The sequence below is a fragment of the Bufo gargarizans genome, chromosome 4, assembly GCF_014858855.1.
Source record: "Bufo gargarizans isolate SCDJY-AF-19 chromosome 4, ASM1485885v1, whole genome shotgun sequence".
NCBI lineage: Eukaryota > Metazoa > Chordata > Amphibia > Anura > Bufonidae > Bufo > Bufo gargarizans.
Window position 1 is genome coordinate 290,168,971 of NC_058083.1, and position 26,508 is coordinate 290,195,478.

The 26,508-nt window shown below is 43.0% G+C and overlaps 1 protein-coding gene across 3 annotated transcripts in view; it reads right to left on the bottom strand.

Moving 5' to 3' along the window:
* The window catches only part of CDK19 (cyclin dependent kinase 19), a 198,230-nt gene that overhangs the window by 7,226 nt on the left and 164,496 nt on the right, over positions 1 to 26,508 (bottom strand). For all 3 annotated transcript variants that reach the window (XM_044288594.1, XM_044288593.1, XM_044288595.1), the window contains exons 7-12: positions 21,927 to 22,070; positions 20,489 to 20,558; positions 17,508 to 17,580; positions 13,717 to 13,814; positions 4,630 to 4,708; positions 3,116 to 3,355 (exon numbers count right to left, since the gene is read on the bottom strand). In XM_044288594.1, the coding sequence (XP_044144529.1) occupies positions 3,116 to 3,355; positions 4,630 to 4,708; positions 13,717 to 13,814; positions 17,508 to 17,580; positions 20,489 to 20,558; positions 21,927 to 22,070 (704 nt within the window). The remainder of the gene's footprint in view (positions 1 to 3,115; positions 3,356 to 4,629; positions 4,709 to 13,716; positions 13,815 to 17,507; positions 17,581 to 20,488; positions 20,559 to 21,926; positions 22,071 to 26,508) is intronic.

The following is a 26,508-nucleotide window of genomic DNA, read 5'->3' on the forward strand; positions in this document are numbered from 1 at the left end:
AAGATCCATCAATAGATTGTGCATCCCTATTGGTGAATCTGTTGCATAGTGCACTGAAGGATAGACTGGTGCACTGCTCATCTGCTGCACTGGTATAAGTCTACCTCATTACTACAATGATGTGCCATAACAATATAAGCAGCGGGTTATTTTCTGTTGCCATAAAGTGTGTGAGGTAGCTGAGCAACTGAAAACATCCATTATTTATGAGGACAGCAGAACATTTGCTCTTCTATGATATCTAAAGCCATCTTGTGTTTTTTGATAGCTCTTCAGAGGTTGTAGTTTACAGCAATTATTACAGTGAATTTGGTAAATGTGCTTTATGCCCAAGGGAGCTGATATGAACAACTCTACCATGACAACTGAAGGCAAGTATCCAAGATGCAAAGATGAAAATATTACTGTACAAACCCTTCCCTATGTCAAACTATCCTCTGTACACTCATCTACTAACAAATTATGCACCAAGAAGGAATTGTTGAAATCAAATAAAACTATGTATCTGAATGCAATGATGATAGGGATTACAATATTGGAGTGAAATGATGATTGGGGAAACTGTATAACTGAAAGGAGGCTCTAGTACACTGTTGGGTCGCTTCTAGCTTGGATACAAGATGAGATACGGTTGGACATGGAGGCATACAGGTTCTGTATGGTATCCTGCGGCACATTTGACCAGATGTTGCAGCTGAGCCTGTAGACCCTTCACACTTATAGGTTACTGAAGCTGGTGTCCCAGTTGTTCCTATAAATGGTTGATTGGTGATAAATCTGGTGACCAGGCAGAAAGTGTTGCAGTCTGGTAGAGAAATTTCTAGGAAACCCTTGCTGTGAGTGGATGAGCATTATCCTGCTGAAAAATACCAATTGGAAGCCCTGCCATGAGAGGAAACACGTGGCTGCATGATGTCCCGCACGTAATGCCTTTCATGTCACTAACTAACAGGGGTGACCACCAGTCCTATGCAATGGCTCCCCAGATCATCACACCAATAGTTGGGGCAGTGTGTCACTCCACAGCAAAAGCAGGATTGAAGCCCTCACCACAAGGTCTCTATACTCAAATTCGCCTTGTTGGATCCCAAACAGAACCGTGCTAAGACAATATGGTTTCTCTTTCACGGCACCACTGCAAACGAAGGCTATGTTGGCTGGCTGTCAATGGCAGGACACATAATGGCAGCTGAGGCGCCAGATTTCCTTCTGCTCAGCACCTGGAAAAGGTCGGGGCAGAGACAGGCCTGGCAGTGACACCGGTGTGGTGTACAATGAAACTGTAGGAACTGCTCATGCTTGTTGACGGATCAAATGATACTCTCTATAGTGGTGATCTGCCTGGGCCAATAAAGAGCCTGTTCGCCGTTTGTGTGTTCTGCTTACATTAACCACCAACTTCCAACCCCTCCTAGCAGCTGTGAGCTGTGTGCTGGTGGTCATACATGATCAGTCATTCTTTTCTCACAGCCACTGCATAGTGATTCTCTGTTCATTGCAGTGTAGCCAATAGAAATAGCTTTCTACCCTGTGTCTACCTCACAGAAGCCAATACAAATGTATCTCTTCCCTGCAGATAGCTATTTCAATTAGCTGCTGTGCAGTGAACAGAGGATCACTATGTGGAGACATGATTGTTGGTAGAGTGACTGAGCATGCAGGACAAACTATTAGATGAGCGTCAACACTGCTATACACTTTGACCCCAGGTAGCCCAATGTACTGGAAGTATGGGTGGTAACTCTTCAATGGATCATAAATGTAAATAACACATATGTTTCATATTTGTAAAATCAATATGAATTGATTACCACAACTGACATTAAGCACCTATTCAGAGACTAGGTTCCTTGCAAGTTTGAAGTTTTACATTTTAGAAAATGTTCTCCAAGATGTTTGAAACAACCACCCTGTCGAGTTCCTTCAAAAAGTTTAGGCAAGTATTCCAAGAAGAATCAAAGCTGTTTTGAAAGTGAAGGGTGGCCACACCAAATACTGATTTGATTTAGATTTCTCTTTAGTTTATTCACTTTTCATGTGGTTATCTGATAAAAATAAACTATTAAGACTTCTATTTTTGAAAGCATTCTTTCCACACCTGCCTAAAAAATGTGTGCAATACACGCATACATACACACACACACACACACATTCTTACAATATGATGGATATGTCCTTCTTTTTCACTTCATGGACAGATTTTCTAATCATATTACATTTTTAGACAGTCTGTTTATACCAATTAATAGGTGGCTTCCATAATGCCAGAATTTTTTGGCAAAATGTTGCAGAATTTTTGGGTGAACATTAGTGCATTGTAAGCCATGCCCCTTTCTGGTAGGCCACACCCCTTTCCTGCTAAGCCTTTTCACTGAGACAGCACTCTGACAAAATTGCACCAGAATTCTGGCACATTTTGATAAGTATATCTCTATAGCATTATGTAAACTGTTTGTAAGAGTCGAGAGAGCACAAATTAGTTTTCATGAAAATCCATAGACAGTGACAGCTAGAGAGCCAGAAGACCTACCTACCTAGTGTTGCCTGCCAGAACTTCTGTTAGTTAAGACTGTGGGTGAGACACAACATCAGACCCCATTCCTAAAACTTTAAAGAGCATCTGTCAGCAGTTTTGTACCTGTGAAACTGGCTGAGCTGTTACATGTGCGCTTGGCAGCTCAAGGCAACTGTGTTGGTCCCTTGTTCATATGTGCCTGCATTGCTGAGAAAAACGATCTTTTAGTATATGCAACTGAGTTTCTAGTTGCAACGGGAGCGTTGCTGTTAGACCTAGAGGTTCTGGTGTCTCTGCAACTGCCACGCCCTCTGCACGTTGATTGACAGTGCCAGGTGTTACAATGTCAATCTAAGTGAAGAAGGCACAGCAGTTGCAAAGAGAGCAAGGCCTCTAGGTGTAACGGCAACTCCTCCATTGCTACTAGAGGCTCATTTGCATATCTGAAAACTTCATATTTCTAAGCAATGCATGCACCTATGAACATGGGTTCTAAGGACTGGGAAGAAAAAGAGTTATATATATAATGTGCTAAACACAGTTTACCAAACAAAAGTATTTAAAGGGCCTATAACACTGATCACAGTAATACATCTGTACCTGATAATCAGAAGGCATTAGAGAGGGGCCCCCAGAATTAGCAGCTGAAGGCCCTATCCGTGGTTTCTTGTTTGGAGGTCCTGGGTCTTGGCTGTGTTGGAGTGCTGCTGCTGTAGTAGCTCCTGCTCCTCCTGTACCATTGGTCTGACTGCTATTCTGCTGCTGAACCTGTTGTTGCTGAGCTGCTGTCTGATGTTGGTTTGCTGCTTGCTGCTGGTGCTGATTTTGTGCCTGTTGATTCTGGATATAAAAAAAGTCATATAAATGTACATGAAGGCACAGGCACAGTTGCCCAGTGAGTTTGACATATGTCTGGAGGACTGAACCACAGCTTAAAGGGAACCTGTCATCAACTTTATGCTGACCTAACTTATGGCATCATAAAATAGTGACAGAAATACTGATGTCAGCAGTGTGTCACTCACCATTGCAGCACAGGCCTTGAAAGGAGTCCAATCTACCTGAGAAGAGTCATGGTTATTATAATCTCCTGCTCTCCCGCCCATCTGCTGATGACTGGCAGTTCTCTCCTAGAGAGGAAGGGAGAAAACTAGGTAGAAGACTGTCAGCCATCAGCAGGTGGGCAGGAGAGCAGGACTTCATGAATAACCATGACTCTTCTCAGGTGGCCGGGACTCTTTTCCAGGCCCAGTCTGCAAAGATTGTGATGTTTGTTCTCGGCAACCACATACGTTTTTTTTTGTGGTATGAGCTCTATATTTTAATGGCACTATTTTAGGTTTTAAACTGTTGATTATCTTTTAGCAATTCTTTCTTGTAAGCAATTAAATTACACAATTCTGCCATTGTTTGTTGCATTACAAATTTTGTGCAGTTCATATTTTACCTTTAGTCTATGGTTCAGCACAATAATAGCACTTTTCATGGCAAAAACATCTGCGCTGCAACATTCCAAGGGCCATAACTTTATTTTTCCATCGATATAGCCCTATAGGAGCTTGATTTTTGGAGGACTACTAAAATTTTTTTATAAGATTATTTCAAGGTAGCAATGGCACCATTGTTTATATTGTGTGTTTTAGACCAAAGTGTTGTCCTGGATTTAGATATTAATGGCATATCCTGATGATAGGTCATCAATATCTGATCGGTGGGGGTCTGATTCCCAGAACCCCTGACGATCAGCTGTTTGAAGAGTGCTCCAGTGAGAGAGGGTGAGGGTGGGGGATAAAAATGATCTGGTCACTATATACCAAATCACTACTTCCCGTCACTAATAAAGTAGGCAAAATAGGTATACAGCTGTGGCAGTCCTGATGGCACCTTAGGGGTTCAACATCAGGAATCGGAGGTACAGTAGCTCAGATCCCAGTCATTGCAAAGGCTAGCCAGCTGTATATTAGAGAAGATTTTCTGCAGGCAATGCCCATGCTATTCAGTGGATATAACCGTATGCCCACTCGAGGTAGGGCATTGCTAAAATGAGGGCACAGTGACATACAAATGTGTGAAGGGGTTAATATGCAGGTACAGTATCTGGGACTAATACATACCTTGTCAGCTTTTTCCTCTGGTTCATCTTCATTTAAAAATTCACGCTTAGGATATGGGATTTGACACCCTGCAAATACACTGATGAAATAAAACAGACAATAAAAAATTCAATGACTTGAAAGGTAGCATATGGCATTTGGTTAACACAATCACTACAATCAAACTGACCTACATTACTGGTTAATTTGTTTAACTTGAGACAATACAAAACAATGCATATAAATTATTGGAGTGGGTTAAAGGGGTTATCCCATGATTAATGTAAAAAGTCTCTTTCTAACAAAAGCTAGAACCAGCCCTGTACCTCACATGGATCCAGAGAGCTCCCCATTCATTGCTGCGATTGCTCTGCTAGATTCTTTTCAGACTGGTAGCTCAGGGGGCGTGCGCTTTCTCAGGGAGCATGTACTTTCTGCTGCAGCTGGTTACCAGTTGAAGGATGGAACTGAGCATGTACTTCCATCTCAGTGAGCAGGACAGAGAAATTAGAAAAATAGCAGGTGGCTCTATTCAGAGATTTCAATGAAGAAGGGCTCATGCACAGGACCGTAAGTATTTTGCGTTCCGCAACAAAAAACGGATCAGCCAAAAATACGGATGACATCCGTGTGCATTCCGTATTTTGTGGAACGGAAGAGCTGGCCCTTATAGAACAGTACTATCGTTGTCCGTAATGCGGACAATAAGGCCCCTTGCACACGAACATATTTTCATTCAGTTTCCGTTAGTTTTTTTTGCGGACCGTATACGGAACCATTCATTTCAATGGGTCTGCAAAAAAAACTGAAGTTACTCCGTGTGTATTCCATTTCCGTAATTCCATATTTCCGTTCTGCAACAAAATAGAGCATGTCCTATTATTGCCCGCATTACGGACAAGGATAATACTGTTCTATTAGAGGCCAGCTGTTCTGTTCTGCAAAATACGGAAAGCACATGGATGTCATCCATATTTTTTGCGCATCTGTTTTTGGCGGACTGCAAAATACATATGGTCGTGTGCAATAGGCATAATAGTACATTCATCCATTTATTGGCTACAACTAGAGATGAGCGAATCGAAGTTGATGAAGTGGAATTAGATCCGAATTTCAGGAAAAATTCGATTTGCACCGAATATGAATTTCCCCACGCTTCATGGTAACAAATCACATTTTTTCCTAAAATGGCTACTGCATGTGTTAGGACATGGAGCAAGGAACTCTGGGAACAAGGGATCAGCCACAATGCCATGCATCATGCAGCCAATCAGCAGCCAGCCAGCCCTATAAATAGCCTCAGCCATCTTGGATTCAGCCATTTTCTAGTGTACTTAGTGCAGGGAGAAACGTCAGCAGGCACTAGGGACAGTGGTAGAAAAGACTTTAAAACTTTTATTTTGCTGTAAAGAAGTTCAGGGAAAGGATAGGGAGGAATCATTCCACAGTACTGAAGCAGAACAGGGTTCAGTAGGGGAGTTTACAGCCTGGGTAATAGGAACAATCCTATTACACTTTGCAGCACTGACTGGGGATCACAATTGCCATTATACAGCTCTATAATTCCAGCGAACCGTTCTTGTTATTGGGGTGCAAGTGCTGTTTGATACAGCCATTAACAGGATTTATTACAAGGAAATATTTATACATCTTATTTGCCCTTGTGTGGTGCAGTTATATGTTCTAAAGCATTTTTTGGCTTCTATTAGTGGGAAAAAAGGGCTTATTTGCTGTTGTGTGGTGAAGTGAGAAAATTACAGCCCTTTTTGGTGTGTATTAGCAGCAAAAATAATATATATTATTTGCTGTTCAGTGGTGCAGTTATATGTTCTAAAGCCCTTTTTTGCATGTATTAGTGGCAAAAAAATATATATTATTTGCCGTTCAGTAGTGCAGTTAAGTGTTCTAAAGCACTTTTTGGCGTGTATTAGTGTCAAAGAAAAATATATTTGCTATTCAGCGCTGCAGTTATATGTTCTAAAGTCTTTTGTGGTGTGTATAAGTGGAAAAAAATAAGGGCCTATTTTCTGTTTACCAGTGCAGTTATATGTTCTAAAGCCCTTTTTGGCGTGTATTAGTGGCACAATAAAAAGTATTTGCTGTTGTGTGGTGAAGTGAGAAAATTACAGCCCTTTTTGGAGTGTATTAGTGGCAAAAAATATATATATTTGCCGTTCAGCGGTGCAGTTATATGTTCCAAAGCCCTTTTTGGCGTGTATTCGTGGCACAAAAAAAGTACTTGCTGTTGTGTGGTTAAGTGAGAAAATTACAGCCCTTTTTGGCGTGTATTAGGGGCAAAAAATATATATTTGCCGTTCAGAGGTGCAGTTATGTTTTAAAACCCTTTTTGGCATGTATTAGTGGCAAAAAAAAAATATATTATTTGCCGTTCAGCGGTGCAGTTATATGTTCTAAAGCCCTTTTTGGTGTGTATTAGTGGCAAAAAAATATATATTATTTACCATTCTGCAGTGCAGTTATATGTTCTAAAGCCTTTTGTGGCATGTATAAGTGGAAAAAAGTAAGGGCCTATTTGCTGTTCAGCGGTGCAGTTATATGTTATAATTCAGGCATGCTCAACCTGTGGCCCTCCAGCTGTTGCAAAACTACAACTCCCATTATTCACTGACAGCCTACAGCTATCATCCTACAGAAGGGCCTTGTGGGAATTGTAGTTTTACAACAGCTGGAGGGCCGCAGGTTGAGCATCCCCGTTCTAAAGCCTTTTGTGGAATGATAAGTGAAAAAAGCAAGGGCCTATTTGCTGTTCAGCGGTGCAGTTATATGTTATAATGCAGGCATGCTCAACCTGTGGCCCTCCAGCTGTTGCAAAACTACAACTCCCATCATTCACTGACAGACTACAGCTATCATCCTACAGAAGGGCATTGTGGGAATTGTAGTTTTACAACAGCTGGAGGGCCGCAGGTTGAGCATCCCCGTTCTAAAGCCTTTTGTGGAATGATAAGTGGAAAAAGTAAGGGTCTATTTGCTGTTTAGCGGTGCAGTTATATGTTCTAAAGCCTTCTTTGGCACGTATTAGTGGGAAAAAAAGCGGGCTGATTAGCCGTTGTGTGGTGAAGTGAGTATTTATTTACATGATCTAACAATATGTCAGACAGAGAAGTGCCAGGCCCTGCACAGGGGAGTGGCAGAGGCCTAAATGTTTCTGGCGCAGGCACAGGTCGCAGCAGAGTAAGGTGGCGTGGCAGCAGGAGTCACAGCGAGAGGCCTGAAGCTCCCGGTGTCATCTAGCGGTCGTGTCTTGACCAGCAACCCAGCGGTTCTTGAATGGTTGACTCCGTCGTCCACTTAGTTCCAAGTGACATCAGACACCCCCAGCCAAGAGTCCGTGGGTTCGTCAGACACAACCCTTAGTTGGCATGGCCCGGGAGCAGGCCCTGTGCCCTCACTTGTCCTCAACCTGCCTCTGTTCTTTTCTGTTCCCTTAGCCAGACAAGTATTATATGCTGTGGGCTCAGCTCCACTATACAGCGAGGACAAACTACTAGAGGACAGTCAGCAGCTACTGGCCAGCCAAGATGTGGAGGAGACATCCGCCTCTTTCTCCGCTAGGCGGGCAAGTAGTGATGAGGAGAGTGGCATGGGAGCTGGTGTTGCGAGCGGTCAGGCTTCTAATCCAGAGACCGCTGAGGAGGACATCAGTGACGTGCAGACAGTACTTGATGATGATGTAGCTGATCGCACTTGGGAGCCGGGTGAATTAGGGGCTTCATCATCATCGAGAGAAGAGGGTGGCAGCTTGCCCATGAGGAAGCGGCGGAGCCAGCAAGTCGCTAGCATGACCGGGAGTCAGCAGGGTGGCAGCAGTGGGAGGTCGGGAGCCAAACATGCCCGGGGTAGACCACCCGCTTCGCAGGAGCCTACCTGCCCAAAAAGTAGTGGTGCAGGGGTTCACGGAAGCAGCGGCGGTAGCAGTCAGTCAGTGCAGAGTGTTGGGGGGTAAAATCACCTACTCGCCAATTAAGCAGTTTTTTGTTAAGCCGTTGGAGGAGGTGAACATGGACATTTGTAGAATCTGTGGGCAGAAGGTGAAGCGTGGCCAGGGTTCCAATGTTGGCACCACGGCCCTGCGTCAACATATGCAGCATCAACATAAAGTGGCCTGAGTGAACCGTGGCTCCAATGTGGTGGGCCAGCCTGCCGCAGCAACCGCTGCATCACCCAGTGGCATGCACCCAATTTCAGGCAGTCAAGGCTCCACCACCTCAGCCGAAGGGAACTGTCTGTCCTTCCCATCATTTGCTGGTCTTGATGCTCCTGCTCCTCGTCGTCAATCATTTAGTCAGCAATCAATCACCGAAGCGATTGCCAAGAGACCACAGTATGCGTGCACTCATCCAACGGCGCAGAAGCTGAATGTGCTCCTGGCCAAGTTGCTGGTGCTGCAGTCCCTCCCTTTCCAAGTGGTGGACTCTGCACCTTTCAGAGAACTGATGGCTTGTGCCGAGTCGAGGTGGAGAGTCCCAAGCCGTAATTTCTTTGCCAAAAAGGCAGTACCAGCCCTGCACACGTATGTAGAACAGAAGGTGGGCCAGTCCTTGAGCCTGTCAGTGTCTGCCAAAGTGCACAGCAGTGCCAACGTGTGGAGCTGTAACTACGGTCAGGGACAAATCATGTCCTTTATGGCTCACTGGGTGAATGTGGTTCCTGCACAGCTACACCGGCGACAATGTCCACCTCTGCTTCCTCATCCTCCACCGTGTCCTCACCCTCCACAATTCACAGTTCCCCTCCAGCATACCACATTTGCAGGGCACGGACATTTGAGCACAAGCAATGTGTAGCGAAATGGGTGGTTTTTATACACGGGTGACAGGAGAGGAGGAGCAGCCAGAGGAGCTACAGGGCAATGAGGAAGACGAGAGGACCCAGACACACAGTAGCAGTATGCAGTGGAGATGGAGGCAGGGGGTCCCTCCGAGTCACTTGCACAAATGGCCTGATGCATGCTCACTTGCTTGCGTAGTGACAGCTGAATTGTCAGCATTCGGCAGAGGGATGACCTCTGGTTTGGACCCTCGCTACCGGTCCAAAATGGGGGCCTTTTTTTTACACCCGCTGAGAGGGAGGACAATATGAACTACTATCGAGACATTCCATGCAGTCAGTTGGCCGCTGCCTGTCTGCGTCATCGTCCATCCTCTCACAGGTCTGATCGGGGGAGCCCTCTGCGCTCACGTTCCTCTGCCATGGCTGCTGTGGCAGGGTGGGGGGGTAGGAACAGTTCCAGCTCCATCAGCCGCAACTTGAGTTTAGAGTCGCTGATGAGCAGCTTTTGTCACCCGCCTAGTGAAGAAACTACTCACCAGCAGCAGCAGCTAGACCTGGAGCAGGACCTGAACCAGAAGGTGGTGGCATACTTTGACAGCACCCTGCCACCCCACATTGAAGATGCGCTGGACTACTGGGCAGCCAAACTGGATTTGTGGTCGCAACTGGCAGAGTTTGCCCTGGAAAAGCTGTCCTGCCCGGCCAGTAGTGTGGCATCAGAGCGGATGTTTAGTTACCCCAAGAAGAACTCGCCTGTCCACCCAAAATGTGGAGAGACAGATCTTTGTCAAGATGAATCAGGCGTGGATCAGCCAGGATTTCCACCGACCAATACCTAATGCATCAGACGAGATCATCCATGGTGCCACACCAACACTTTGACAAAAGAGGCCGGTTTCTTCTGGATACTATTCTGATGCTGTCACCCGCCTGATGCCACACGTCTGATGCCAAGGGCTCCTTCTTTCACCCACCATCTTCAGCTGGTACTGGTATTGCCACCCAACTCCCCACTCTGTGGTCTCCTCATGCTGCTGCCACCTCACCACTCAGGTCTCCTGATGCTGCTGCTGCCACCTCCACACTGTCATTGTGCCACTCTGTGGCCTCCTGATGCTGCTGCTACCTCCACAGTCATTGGGCCACCCTTTTGGCCTGGCTGACATCATCATTTATTTGACCCTTCTTCTGATCTGTCAGAAGGAAGGAAAAATTAGATGCACAATGGATCATGTCTATGTAACAGCTGTAAGGCCTGCATGACATGGTCCCTATTTTGCATCAGAATTGGCTTATGATTTGTTAGCCAAAAGCAGGAGTGATTCCATTCACGGGTCATCTTTTTTTGGGCTTTAGCAATACTGATGGATTACTGACCAAATGCTGACCGAGTGGAGGCATATACTCCACAGACAGAATCCGTTTTTTGAGGGTTATTGTTCTGACAGATCAGAGGAAGGGCAAAATAATCAGTGACGTCAACACGAACTTACTGCTGACACCCACTCCACTCTGTTGGGGTGGGTTCTACTTGTGTAAGCATTTAATAGAACGGGTTCTGTAGAAATCTATGTGGAATCAGTGAACTGGTGTAAAAGGAGTGTGCTCTTTCACGCTATAGTAGGATCTTGGGCCTCTGCGCGGTTCTTTATTCCTGGGTCTAACATTGACCTGTAAGGCTGAGTTCACACTTGAGTTATTTGGTCAGTAACTGCCCAAATAAGTGAAGTGTGCATTGATTCTAAGAGCGACGCCTGTCATCTACATTTCATACTCACAGTATTGTTTCACTACCACAGGAGACTCCCTATGCGTGTTACTGCAAGGCACAGTGTTCTACACCACTATAAAGTCTCTCTGCAGCCAGGAAATAACAGTTTTTTAATTCGGATCAAACCAAATTTTTTCGGAAAATTCAGCGGACCGGACAAATTCTTTAGAAATTCACTCATCTCTAGCTACAACGGTCACATGTCATAGATACCATCATCACCATTGTGGACAGCTGGAAAGGTTATGTGCTGGTACACCATGTCACAGCTTCAGCAATGTAAGCGCAGACTGGTATGGGACCACTTGACAGCTGGCGCTGCAGCACATGGTACAAAAGCTTTTTTTTAAATATATATTTTATCCTCTATATAGCTGCAAGTGTTTGTTTTTTTGTAGACAAGGACCAGACAATTCAAAAGTCTGACTTTTCAAGTGGGAACCAGACAAGAAGAAGATTGGACATGTGAAAAGAAAACAACCCATGAACTTTAGTGTCAGCAGCGTTGAATTCCTAGCTCCTGGGATTTTGAGCCATATCCAACACGCAGCTTTAGTCTGAAACACTCATTATAAGCATCCAACCTGTCAAATCTGACTCTCATCCCCATGAAGATGCTAGAACTACAGTACTCTACATACATTACACAGTCCGGAATAACTATAGTACTAGGCCTTCATGTACGCACACTCAAGGCCACCTTCACACTGTAGTATTTTTAGTCACTATTTAATTTTGTATTAGTTCTTTCTGTGCTGAAAAAAACCTGATACGTAATGTGCTTCAGAATTCCTTGAGGTTTTTTTAGGATGCAGTTTTTAATCTGACGTGGTCTGACGTGTCACTTCTTTTTTTTTTCAGCGCGGTTTTTAAAAGCACTGTGTAAATTGAAATGCAGATTCCCCATTTCAGTCAATGGAAAAGGTCTGCACCCATTTTTGGAGCCTTTTTTCTTGCCGCGGAATCCCGGCTAAAATCTGCACCAAAAATATCCTTAGTTAATCAAACTAGGAATGGGTCAAAAACAAGTAAGAGGTCCAAATCCACTATTACACATTTTTCTTTTTGTAGGATCCACTGTTGGTTTTGGTTTACAAAATATAAGCCAAAATATGCAAATGTGAGTGCCCTGTGGATCTTCGCATATAGCTGCAAATTCTTCACAAAGAGTCTATAGAACGGTAGGAGCAGCATATTATAGCTACAGGTCCACACTACTAGTAATATTGCTGAAAGAATACACCAAACAAATAGGCCCTCCCTGCAGTGACCGACAATCCGCCTTGTATATATGCAAACACAGCAGTTTGTCAATCACAGTCCTGAGGGGCAGGGTTAAGTGGAAGAGTGCTCTCCTCATGGATACCCCCAATTCATAAACAATGGACCACATTTACTAATGTGAGTGAACCTGTATTCTGGTGTAAAGTGCACCAGAAAGTGGTGCAATTTGGCACATCTAGTTGTAGAGAATGTTTCTTTGACAAGTGGGTGTGGCTTAAAGGGAAAAGGGTGTGGCATAGATTGAAAGAGGGCAAGCCCTAAGCTGCTCCAATTTGCACCAAAATTTCACCACAATTCTGGTGTAAATTTCCTTTTCAAAGTATGTCAAACTAAAGCTAGTATAGAGTGCACCACATTTATCCTCCAGCCTGCGCCCCTGTGATAAATCTGGTGCAGGTCCAGAGAGCTTGTCTAAAGACAGGTTTACATGGCCCGAGGAACAGCCGATTATTCGGAAGGCAATGTTCCGTGGGGGTGAAGCTCTGCATTTACATGCAGCAATAACCTCCAAAGTATGAGAAAGAGCGCTACCTACTGCGATCGGCTGCACCTTTAGACACACAGATTATTGGGAAAGTGTTCATAGGAATGTACGCCCTCGATAATCTGCCCAACAATTGGGCCGTGTAAACCCGTCGTATGTATTCTGTGTAGTCTTTCAATACAGCTAATAGCCAAATTGCATTTTTTGGGGCTGTTTAGGCCAGGGTTTCCCAACCAGTGTCCCTCCAGCTGTTGCAAAACTACAACTCCCAGCATGCCCGGAGAGCATTTGGCTGTGCGGGCATGCTGGGAGTTGTAGTTTTTTAACAGCTGGAGGCACACTGGTTGGGAAACACTGGTTTAGGCTACTAGTAGTATGGACATGTAGCAAGAATACGCTGCTTTACATAAGGCAGCATGTTAAACTGACAGATTGGCTTTAAAATGCAGAGCACTCAAGCCTGTTTCCATTTCGCAAGCACACATTATCTCAAATAACACAATCTTAAATGTGCTCCTCTTATCTCATTCCCTCCCATTTCTCTGATAGCATTTCCTAGGCAGAAGCATATTGTTTCAATGCCACCCTCAAAGTCAATGATACTGTTCTATATTCTGCTGGCCAAACGATGTAGGCGGAAGTGCAGAGACTTTTGGCTCCACAGGGCATAAAATGCTTGCACATGACAAACTGCCGAGCCTGAACATTATATGTACCACAACGTTATTACACAGGTTTCAGAAAGTATGGTCTGATGATAATAAAGAAGACCTACTCTAATGTAGGCAGAGGATCCTCCTGGAAATAGAGATCCTGTAAAGCTTGCTCTGATGTGATCCTTTTCGTTGGGTCCATTGTAAGAAGCTTTTGAAGCTAAAATCAAAAATTGTGTTAAATTAATATAATACACACAACTGGCAGCAAACGCTCCATTCACATGTCCGTGGTGTGTTGCGGACCCGCAACCCACCCGCCCGGTACCCCTATAGAAATGCCTATTCTTGTCTGCAAGCTGCAGACAAGAATAGGACATGTTCTATCTTTTGCGGAGCTGCGGACCCGAAGATCGGGGCCGCGCTCCGCAAATGCGGATGCGGACAGCACACTGTGTGCTGTCCGCCTCCATTCCGTCCCCATAGAAAAGGAATGGGTCCGCACCCGTTCCGCAAAATTGTGGAACGGATGCGGACCCATTTGCGGACATGTGAATGGACCCTTAAACTGGAAAACTTAAGCTAAACTGGAGGTTTAGATTCTTGTAGTTGTGCTTAGACAGATGAGTCAGAACTGCAGTGCAAAGCATGGGAGGTGGGCATTGCTGAACAACCAATACACAAAAAAATAGAAAACAGGTAGGGACTACCCATAGACAGTTAAAATGGTTTACTGAGATTTTAATGCTGATGACCTATCCTTGGGACACTTGGGATAGCAGTTTCAGGTGGATTAAACTACTTTTGCCATGTAACTAGTATGCCCATCCACCTACGTATCTTTTAACTGCCTTACAACTCACCTAGATAGCACTGTCAGCAGTTCTAAAGGGTCAAAACTGCTGAAAGACTCCCTAGTGTTGCTGCTGATGAAAACATGCACATATATAATACAGATGACTATAGCCTATACCGCCAATAAAATTCTAACCTTCATGTTTCCAGAAGTTACAAAATGCAGTATTAACACAAACTTTGAGTTGCATTAAGGGGGTTTTCTGAGATTTTAATATGGATGACCTACCCTCTGGATAGGACATCAATATCTGATCGTGGGGGTCTGACACCCGTCGATAAACTGTTTGATAATTCATCAGCGCTGCTGTGAGCCACAGCCTTCTCCAGTGTCGTACATTGTATAGCGGCTGTGCTTGGTATGGCAGCTCAGCCCCATTCACTTAAATGGGGCTGAGCTACTCCTAGGCCAGTGATAGGCAAACTGCGGCTCTCCAGCTGTTGCAGAACTACAACTCCCAGCATGCAAAGACTGCCTACAGCTTTCAGCCTACAGCAGGGCATGGTGGGAGTTGTAGTTTTGCAACAGCTGGAGAGCAGCAGTTTACCTATCACTGTCCTAGGCCATGTGATGAACGTGTCGCCACTGACCTAGGGAAAGCTGCGAGAAGGCCGGGGCGCTACTGCGAGCACCACTGCATTCTGAAACAGCTGATTGGAGGGGCTCCCGTGTGTCGGACCCCCACCAATCAGATACTGATGACCTATCCAGGGGATAGGTCATCTGTATTAAAATCTTGGAAAACCCCTTTTAATGCAACTGTAAATTTGCGTCAATACTGCATTCTATAACTTCTGGAAACATTAAGGTTAGAATTGTATTGGTGTTATAGACTATAGTCACCTGTATTATCTGTGTGCATGTTTTCATCATTAAACAGCAACACTAGGTAGTCTGTCAGCAGTTTTGACCCTTCAAAACTGCTGACAGTACTATCTAGGAGAGTAGGTGGATGGACATACTAGTTTTCTGACAAAATAAGTTATAATCCACCTGGAACTGCTATCCTAATTGTCCTCTGGGCGTACCCTTACTGTGAAATGTCCTGTCTCTCTGCACTGAATGTTCCCGATCCTATCTCTCCAGAAGACCACTGGAAACATCCCTCAGAAGCAGAGAGGAGAGAGCCCCAAAGGACAATTCATGATAAGGGAATGCTCAGTAGACACTTGCAATTGCAGAGCCAACAGAAGTAAAACTCTTTATTGGTCACACGGGTATGACCATTCACCTCAGTGTTTTTTTTACTGCTTTACTCCTCACCCATCTAGTGTGTTACATGATCCTAACTGGTTATTGCAATTCAGATAGGTCTCCTCTATGCACTCTATCTGGGATGCACCATATATGCTTACAACCAGTGCACCCAGATGTAATTCGCACTGCTGTTTCAATATGTATTTAGCAATTGCTGCAGTGTCTAGCTGGATCGATACTGTTTTTCAAATTTAAAAAAGAAGGCTTGAATAATTAATCAATGTAATATATATTGCTAATTTCTCTTAAGAGGTTACAATATGCATATGATGATGGGAAAAGTACAAGGTTTGTGGGAAATGCCTGGAAAGGAGATAGTGGTTTGGAATTATCTGTGAGCTTGGACTCAGGACATGTGTATGTAAGCACATTTGATATATGACAAGGTAAATCAAGAAAAGCCTTAATGGTACTGAGACAGCAATTGTTCGAAATCAGAGCACAGAGTGGTTCTCAGCAAATGCACTATTACCTTTCTAACACAAGTTATAAATAATGAAGGTAGAAACTCCATTTAGTCCCAGCAATATATATCTTCCAATAATACAAGGCATAATATCAGCAACAATAAAAAAAAAAGATTTAATAGTTATGCAAACAATACCAGTAAAACACGAAGATCATATTAATAGGAGTAGTCTAACATCTCTAGGATTTAAGAACTGCACTATGTACATGTCTTTTCACCTATAAAAACACGTAAGAGATTTGTGGGAAGGTCACTCAGTAAGCACCAGTAATCAGGTTGGAACCTAAAGGGGTTGTCTCAATTCAGCAAATGGCACATTTACCATACAGACAAAGTTAACATGAGGGCGAGGCACTTACTTATGTATTGTGATCACCTTCATAGGCCACAGGCCATAATATGAGGCAGTGTACAAATGACGTAGGGACACAAGCATGTCAGGTCACAGGCTGGAAAAGTTATGTGGCCTGCACCAGAGACAGCAACTTGGAATGGCACTCAAGTATTTTATTTTTCTCTGCTTTCCTTGGCCACTTAGGAGGCATACCACTGGGGTCATTATAGGGGGTCACTACTAGGTTCTACTAAGTTCAGGTAGCTTGCTGAAGGGTAGGGCTTACTTGGTGCTGAGACCCTCGTTGTGGCCCATTGCTCCAAATCTTAGAGACAACTGTTGGAGAAGGAGTTTTTTTTTTGCCTTCCTCTGGATCAACTTGCAGGATAACAGGCTGAACTGGTTGGACAAATGTCTTTTTTCGGCCTTATGTACTATGTTACTATGTAGGACAGAGCATGCCAGCTATTGATGGCCACCACAGAGGGAAAAGCTTCAAAGCTTTGTGGTGCACTTGGTTGTGCTGGGATGGGGTTTTGTGCTGCACTATGGCTCTGCTGAGCCCTTACTTGCGTTGTCCTGCTTTCTGTCAATTTGGACCTGTCTGCAACATAGGGCCACTTCACATCCCCAGTCTACCCCTGGTGGTGGCCCTACTCTCTGATCAGTAGGGCACACCCCATACCCCCACCAATCAGCAGTTCTACACTAGCTCCGGCACCATAAGTGGCGCCAGAACTATATGGAGGGCTGTGTAGTCGTGGCACCAATGCTACAGAAGAACATTTGAACTGCATGGGTGCAGGGTGTTGAATACCTGTGATCAGATAGTTCCGGGCTATTTTGAGGATAGGCAATCTCTTCTAAAAAAGAATTGGACAACCCTTTACGGCGACGCTCAGAATGCAATTCCCTACTATAGTAACGTGGCTCAATGCTGAACTAATCGAACATTATATTTATTGTAACTTTCATTGTTATTCATCAATTCACTTACCAGAAGAAAAACTTTACTATCGGGCTTCACCTTGTGCTTTTCCATATATTTTATTAAGCTACTGTTAGCATACCTGCAAAATAATTTTGGCCAGACACAAAGAGGCAATTTATTAGCCATTAATTGTACAGGGCACTGAAAAAAAAAAGGTTTAAAAAAAATGATCAAATATTGCAGCCGGCCAAGTACAATATTCAAATAGCCCACTGACAGCAAAGGTGTTTGTCCCAGGCTAAATATTACAAATCAGGCATACTCTGACAATGTCTTTGAAGTACCCTGGCAGCTATTCTTCTTACTTCAAGAACTGAAGTGTCATGTTTCCATAATGGTTCCTTATGCCATACATGTTCAGCGAATGTTTTTGCGGCTTGTACAAAATGCTCAGGATATCTAGGGTAGCCAATAACAATTTGATCATCCTGTCTTCTCAATGCATCAAGCCACAACGCTAGGGCTATGCGGTGATCTTGGCTGTAAGGTCGCTGTGTAGCAGTGCAGTAAATAAACGGAATGGGGGCGCAGTGCAACTCACAAGCTGCTGTAACTGTGACTCCAGAATCGCAAAAAATAAATAAAAAATTCAACAGTGCTGGATGTTTTGTGATTCTGGGGTCACGGTAACTTGTGAATCGCACTGTGACGACATTAAGTTCTATGGCTGCGCTGCTACACAGCAACCTTGATGCAATGGATGTTATGGTCAAGATCAACGTGTAGTACCAGCCTAAAGTGTCTTCACAATGGTTTTTTCCACTTATTTAGGGCTTATCAAATAACAACTGAGAACAAATCTTCTGTTACCGGGAAACTGCTATTAGTCTAGATAATAATGTTGGAGCTTACTCCTTGCAAAGCTAGCGATGTGTAACAGATGTAAATGTGAAGCAGCCACAATATGGACAGTGTACTACTGGAACTCATTACACCTTATATGCATACACTTTGAAACATATTTGCCTCATTTATCACGATAATGCCCAATTGCTCATCCATTCCTTAAAGGGGTTGTCTGGGTTCAGAACTGAACCTGGAGAATATCCCCATTTTTTTACCCAGGCAGCCCCCCTGACTTGAGCATCGGAGCAGTTCATGCCCTACGCTAAATCGCACCCGGATCCGGACCCAAGTTGCGGACGTGTGAATGGACCCTAAGGGTCTATTCAGACGTCCGTAGGTATTTAGAGGTCTGCAAATTGCGGGTCCGCAAAACACGGACACTAGCAATGTGCGTTCCCTATTTCGTGGACCGAACATCGCTGGCACTATAATAGAAAATGCCTTTTCTTGTCCACACAGCTATATATGTATACACACTTACACACAGAATGCTGTCAGTCACTGATGACACCTCCCCTGTGTACAAATATCAGTGCCTGACTGCTATCTATGTATACACACTTACACAGAGAATGTTCTCAATCACTGTTATGCATACACTTTGAAACATATTTGCCTCATTTATCACGACAATGCCCAATTGTTCAACCATTCCTTAAAAGGGGTTGTCTCATGAAGACAAATTCTTTCCATCTGCTCTATAAAACCACCTTTCCCCACCAAGGACCTCCTTTGTAAGACAGAGCAGAGGGCCACTAAGTGTCAGTGGGTCACTTTCTGGCAGACCTGGCCTGTCTTTGTATTACATAGATGGCCATTCACTTGAATACTAAATGTCTAATGTAGTAGCTAGAAATGTATACTTGGCTGCAACCTCTGGTGATAACAGCTGAACATCAGGAGTGTGAGAAGCCGCACCCATGGTGATCAACTGATCTTTGTCCCAGCTTCAATGCTGAAAGAGGTTTTCATGGTGAGACAACCACATTACTTTCAAGTATCTGTCAGTATAACATTCTACCCCAGTAAGGGTCTACTCAGACGTCCTCAAATTCACATTCGCAAAACACGGACACCGGCAATGTGCATTCAGAATTTCGTGGACAGCACATCGCCGGCACTATAATAGAAAATGCCTTTTCTTTCCAGCAGTTGCGGACAAGAATAGGACATGTTCAATTTTTTTCGGGAACGAAATTGCGGATCCAGAAGTGTGGATATAGTGGTATAAAAATATATCGTGCCATTTACAAAGACTACACAGATGTATATGTATAAGGGTCCATTCAGATGTCCGTAGGTGTTTTGTGGGCCACAAATTGCGGATCCGCAAAACAAGGACACTGGCAATGTGCATTCCGCATTTCACGGGCCGCACATCGCCGGCACTATAATAGAAAATGGCTTTTTTTGTCCGCAGTTGCGGACAAGAATAGGACATGCTAGATTTTTTTCGGGAACAGAATTGCGGATCCAGAAATGCAGATGTAGACAGCACATCGCTGGCATTATAATAGAAAATGTCTTTTCTTGTCCGCACAGCTATATATGTATACATACTTACACACAGAACGCTATCAATCACTGATTACACCTCCCCTGTGTACAAATATCAGTGACTGACAGCTATCTATGTATACACACATACATATAGAATATTATCAATCATTAATAACACCTCCCCTGTTTACAGCTATCAGTGACTGACAGCTATCTATCACCAATAACACCTCCGCAATGTACAACTATCAGCGACTAACAGCTGTCTGTATATACACACTTACACAGAGAAATCTATCAATCACTGATAACACCTCCCCTGTGTATAACTATCAGTAAATGACCGCTATCTCTGTAAATGTACATACTTACACACAGAATGCTATCAATCACTTGTAACTCCCCCCATGTACAATCGAAATCAGAAAAAGCTAATAAATTAGATGTTTTGCTGAATCTTTTCCAAATAAAATAAATAAAAATAGCACATTATCAATCTGCTCAGCTGCTCCTGCTCTATAAAAATAAATAAATCACAATTTAGTGTATAATAATATATGATGGTATTTTTGTAATGTTGTCATGCCTAGCTAAATAGCAAAAAGAGAATCCCTTTAAAAAATATACGTCCGTAATCTTACGTGGTTCGTCTGAAGTCTTTTTGTAGAGTAGGATATTCTGGCATTTTTCTGATATCTTCCCAGTCTTTATCTAAACAGATAGAAATGTTTTATTCCTTATGACATTATTTATATACACACCTTATATTTAGAAAGAAAACAAAGAAGCTGATGTAGATAGCGTTATATATGACTATATGACGAAGCAACCAATCCTGCAAGTAGCTTCACCAAGTATTTCATCATATGACCCACTCAAAGGGCAATAATAGTGTTGACGTCCATCTGCCAACTGTCCAGACACCTTAGAGTGAAAGATATGAATGCTTGTGGGTTGATTATCCAATTCTACCCTTGTAAGGTTCATCACATAGCAGCTCTCTGTTCAGTGACGATATTGTTCTTGGCAGCAACACAGTAAGATAGCATCTACATTTACTAACAAATGCCACCAGACTTAAAGGAGTATTCCATTCTTCAGCCTTTATGGCATAGTCATAGGATATCTCATAAATGCATGACAGGTGCAGTTCCCACCTTTTGGAATCCTCATCCATTTAAAGAACAGGAATCTGGTGACCCCATCCATCTTCTGATTCCTAACCTCCACATGCTCCACTGAATTCAATGTGTGAGATGTGGATATCACATAAATGTTGATACTGGTAATACCCATGACCTTAGTTGACGTAGTACAAGTACAAGTCTAGTTCCCAGGTTAGATAGGAGATTCTGCCAGGACCTGTGATGACATTATCATCACAGGTCCTGTACATCTAGTAAAGGAACTGCACAAGAGGGTCATCACTGGTACTTCAACCCCCAAGAGCATGGAGAAGAACTGCAGGATGAGCTCTCCACTGAGACTAGAATGGAGCGGTAAGAGGAGGTCCTCCTCCTTTCTCTTCATTTTCACCCCATTCCCTAGTTTTACTGATATCTCACTCATATATATATATATATATATATATATATATATATATATCTATATATATATATCTATATATATATATATATATATATATATATATATCTATATATATATATCTATATATATATATCTATAGTACTGCAGACAGTTACAACCACTATTAACTCATGCACCTCACACAATAACCAGAATATAACTGACCACATATATCTGTAAACACTGCTCTATATAATATAGATATATATATATATATATATATATATATATACACATATACACACTGCATCTATTATACTGTATAATAGATGCAGTGGACACAGGTATGTAGTACACACAACAGTGTACTGGTATATGGTATACTGATAATAGATGCACTGTGTTAAGATATATAGTATATACAGCAGTGTACTGACACGTGACATGATCGATACTGGTGACCTATGCAGAGGAAAACTCCTACTGATGAGCATAGGTGGTCACTGCAAAAAAGTTACTCATCTGCCAACAAGTAGTATGAAATTCATTTACCTGCAGGAAATCCCATTACACTAAATATACGATCCAGCTGGTCATGATGGAATGGGTTACTTGTCTTGATATCTTCTTGACGACAATGAAAAATGGGTTCAGATGTTAACAATTCTGCAAATATGCAGCCAATAGCCCAGATATCTGCAAAAAATAACAAGGTGTCTCAGCATGAGCATCCAGGTACCATACGCTAGCACATTAAGGCCTCTTGCACACAAACTTTTTTTTCCCGTTTCTATTCGGTTTTTTGCGTTCCGTATACGGACCATATACGGAACCAGTCATTTCAATGGATCCGCAAAAAAAAAGAAGGTACTCCGTATGCCTTCCGTTTCCGTATTTCCGTTTCGTTTAAAGATAGAACATTTCCTATTATTGTCCGCATAATGGACAAGAATAGTACTGTTCTATCAAACTGTTCTATTAGACGTCATCTGTATTTTTTGTGAATCCAAAATACTCAAAAAGCCATACGGTTGTGTGCAAGAGGCCTAACAGTTTATTAAAGGAAAAGTCACTAACATTGTCAAATATTAAAAATCTTTTTAGACAGATTATCAACAACAAAAATAGAATGCTGGAGACAGAAATAAGGGCATTTTTTATTTATTTAGGGTCTACATTGGATATTTGCAGTTAAAAAAAAAATCTAATTTGCTGGTACTATAAAATGCTGCAAATCTGCTGCATGCATGTCTGTGGCAGCAAAACCACGTTTCAATCCTGTGTGGACATACCCTAATGAGCTATTTCAGTCAAAGTCCAATATTTGTCAAACAAAAATCAGATACAAAATGAACAAAAAAAAAATACAAAATCACATAAAAACAAAATAAAAATGTAAAAAAGTATGTCTGTGAAGGTTCTCATTTATCCAGGTCATGGTATATCTGTAAAGAATAAATCAAGGCAACTGGACGTACTGTAGATTTCTTGAAAACGTTTCACTCGTTCTTCCAACGAGCGTTCTGATTTATTCTTTACAGATGTAAAAAAGTATATTCTCTACATCGAGAACTAAGCCCCGAAAGTGGTGGAGGGTGTACTGCGCATGCGCAGCCACTCTCCATTCATTTCTATGTCGAGCGCTGACTCGGCTATTTCCGTCGGGCCCATAGAAGTGACCGCTCACTCACTTCTATGAGTAGAGCACTTGGTGCAGAGAATTCCAGTGAAGCTCTATTTAGGAGATAGGTGCTGGTCCCAGCGGTGGGACCCGCACCTATAAGACAATGGGGACATATCCTAGCTATATGCCCCCATTGTCTGGGATGAGACAACCCCTTTAAATATGGGTAAAAAAATTTCATACTCTTGTTGGTCCTGTACTTCTTTTTCTCAATGGGCGTTCCTTCTCCCTGGCTGTAGCGCTGTCCAATTGCAGCGCAAGAGCGTCACAGCCAGGGAGGAAAAAAAAACCTCACCTCTCTGGCTGTGACGCACTGCGCTGCGATTGGACAGCGCTACAGCCAGGGAGAAGGAACGCCCCTTGAGAAACAGGGCAATCTCCTCCTCCCTGCTCCGATCGTAGTAATAATCATACAGCACAGGAGACGGTAACGGGGGCCACAGTGGGTAAAAGTAGCGGCGCACAGATATAACAGTAAGTGCAGGGAGATCCCTAGGCGCTGCTCTACATGTCCTGCTACTTAGTTAACAAAGTCCAGCCCCATGAAGGGTCCTCTTTAATACAGTTTTTCAGGCCAGGCCCTTTCACATACAGTGCGGCGCTGGCGACATTGGGAGCCCGGTCTGTCCATCATCATCCTTCCATGTCTGTGCCCGCTGCCTGTCTGCCCCCCTTGGCTGCGCCTCCCTGGCCCCTGTCTGCGCCCCTGGGCCCTGGCCCTTATCTGTGCCCCCCTGGCCTTTGTCTGCGCCCCTGTGTGCGCCTCCCTGGCCCTTGAATGCGCCCCCGCTGGCCCATGTCTGCGCCCCTGGGCTTTGACCTTTGACCTTTGTCTGCACACCTGGCCCTTATCTATGTCACCCTTGCCTGTGCCCCCCGGCCTCTGTCTGCGCCTCCCTGGCCCTTATCTGTGCCCCCCCTGCTTGCTGTTCTGCCATCTACTACTGCTTATTTTGTTACTCTTATATATGCAGAGGGTATGCGCTTATATGTGCCATAATAAGCATTAGTACATGGCGGAACAGTGGGCAGAAAGGGGAGGCTGCCATGTACTGCAAGCTATAGACCAGTATCACCCCCCTTTGAAAATGTTTTATATAAAGATAAATAAACAAAAAAAAGTCTTCACTATTAAAATATAAAAATACTAAAAACACCCCCCCCCCCCCAAAACAACACACATACACCAAACAAACAAAAATAAAATTTGAATAAGGGCCCATGCACATGAACATATGCCCTCTGAGACATTCGGTCCTTGAGCGGGCCATATGTCCTGGTGGAGCGGCATTGATCGTTTGCACAGGAGCGCACAACTTCATAGATTAACGTATGATTATGGCATAGTAGTCTCGCGCGCAGCCCAAGGTGCACATAACCTATGATGCTGGGAGCTCCTGTGCACATGATCAATGCCGCTCCACCAGGACATATGGCTCGCTCACGGACTGTATGTCTCGGAGGGCATACGGTTGTGTGCATGGGCCCTAACAATGATCAAAAAATTATTTTAACCCCTTACACCCCAGAGGCTTTTTTCACCTTTTGCATTTTCGTTTTGTGCTCTCCGCCTTCCCAGAGCCTTAATTTTTTTTTATTTTTCCGTGAGGGCTTGTTTTCACTTGTGATCTTGATTCTCCAGGTCAGTATAAATCTGGCGGATACCACATATGCATAGTACAAAGATTTTCTGTGGGGCCGTCACTTCTAGCTATGCCCCTGCCCTCAGTGTATGCTGTGGTAGAGCCCGTCTTACTGACCACATAATACACTGTACTTTATAAGAAGTACAGTGTATTATGAAAGCAATCAGAGGATCGTATGTCAAAGTGGTAAAAGTAATAATGAAATAACGTTTCAGTAAAAATTTCTTAAAGAAATACACCTTTTTCCATTAAAAAACTGCTTTACAATTAAACAAATTGCAGAAATAAAATCCCCTCCACATATTTGGCATCCCCACATCGATGATGACCTGCACTATACAATTATCACTTAATTTTTAAGTTAGTTTTTTTTTGCTTACTCACTGCCATTTGGTGATGCAAAAAAAGTAAAATAAATAAATAAATTATTGTACAAAAGTGGCAAAACTTAAATAAAAACTATATGTATTTGGTATCGCTGTATATCATACTGTCTGAGAAAATAAAGTTATCATGCTATTTATGCTAAAAAAGGAATGTCGCAAAATTTATAAGCTGTTTTTTTTTTACCATTCCTCCCTCAAAATGGTGCCATTAAAAACTATGGGGGAGATTTATCAAAGGTGGTGTAAAGAAACATTGGCTTAGCTGCCCACAGCAACAAATCAGATTCCACTTTTCATTTTCCAAAGGTGCTCTGAAAAATGAAAGGTGGAATCTGATTGGTTGACATGGGCAACTAAACCAGTTTTCCTTTACACCAGTTTTGATAACTCTCCCCTGTAAATTGTCCCTCAAAACACAAGCATGCATACAGCTACATCAACTATATAAAATAATAATAATAATAATAATAATAATTGCTTGATCACTAAGTCCCAAAATGGGAACAAAATGAGTTTCTCAATGTCTGTATAATGAAAGTCACAAACGAAAACACTAACATGACTGTCTAAATCTCTATAACTAATTATACAACTTATTTTTAATACAAATCCAGAAGAGGACCTGTCACCACAAAATACAGTGTAATCTGCAGGCAGCAAGTTACAGAGCAGAAGGAGCTGAGCAGATTAATATATCGTTTTGTTGGAAAAATTCTGTGATTTAATTTAATTTCAGTAATTAATACATTTAAATCTCTGCTGTTTCTGACTTAATTGTTCATGTGGGAGGTGTTCTCAGTTAGTGACAACTATCTCTGTGTATACACTAACACAGAGAATGCTATCAATCACTGATAACATCTCCAACGTGTACAACTATCAGTGACTGACAGCTATATATGTATACACACTTACACAGAGAATACTATCAATCACTGATAACACCTCCCCTGTGTACAACTATCAGTGACTGACAGCTATATATGTATACACACTTACACAGAGAATACTATCAATCACTGATAACACCTCCCCTGTGTACAACTATCAGTGACTGACAGCTATATATGTATACACACTTACACAGAGAATACTATCAATCACTGATAACACCTCCCCTGTGTACAACTATCAGTGACTGACAGCTATGTATGTATACACACCTTCACAGAGAATACTATCAATCACTGATAACACCTCCCACGTGTACAACTGTCCGTGACTGACAGCTATCTATGTATACATACGTAGGGCTTATGCACATGACCGTATGTATTTTGCGGTCCGCATAAAATACGGATGACGTCCGTGTGCATTCCGTATTTTGTGGAATAGAACAGCTGGCCCCTAATAGAGCAGTACTATACTTGTCCGTAATGCGGACAATAATAGGACATGTTCTATTTTTTTGCGGAACG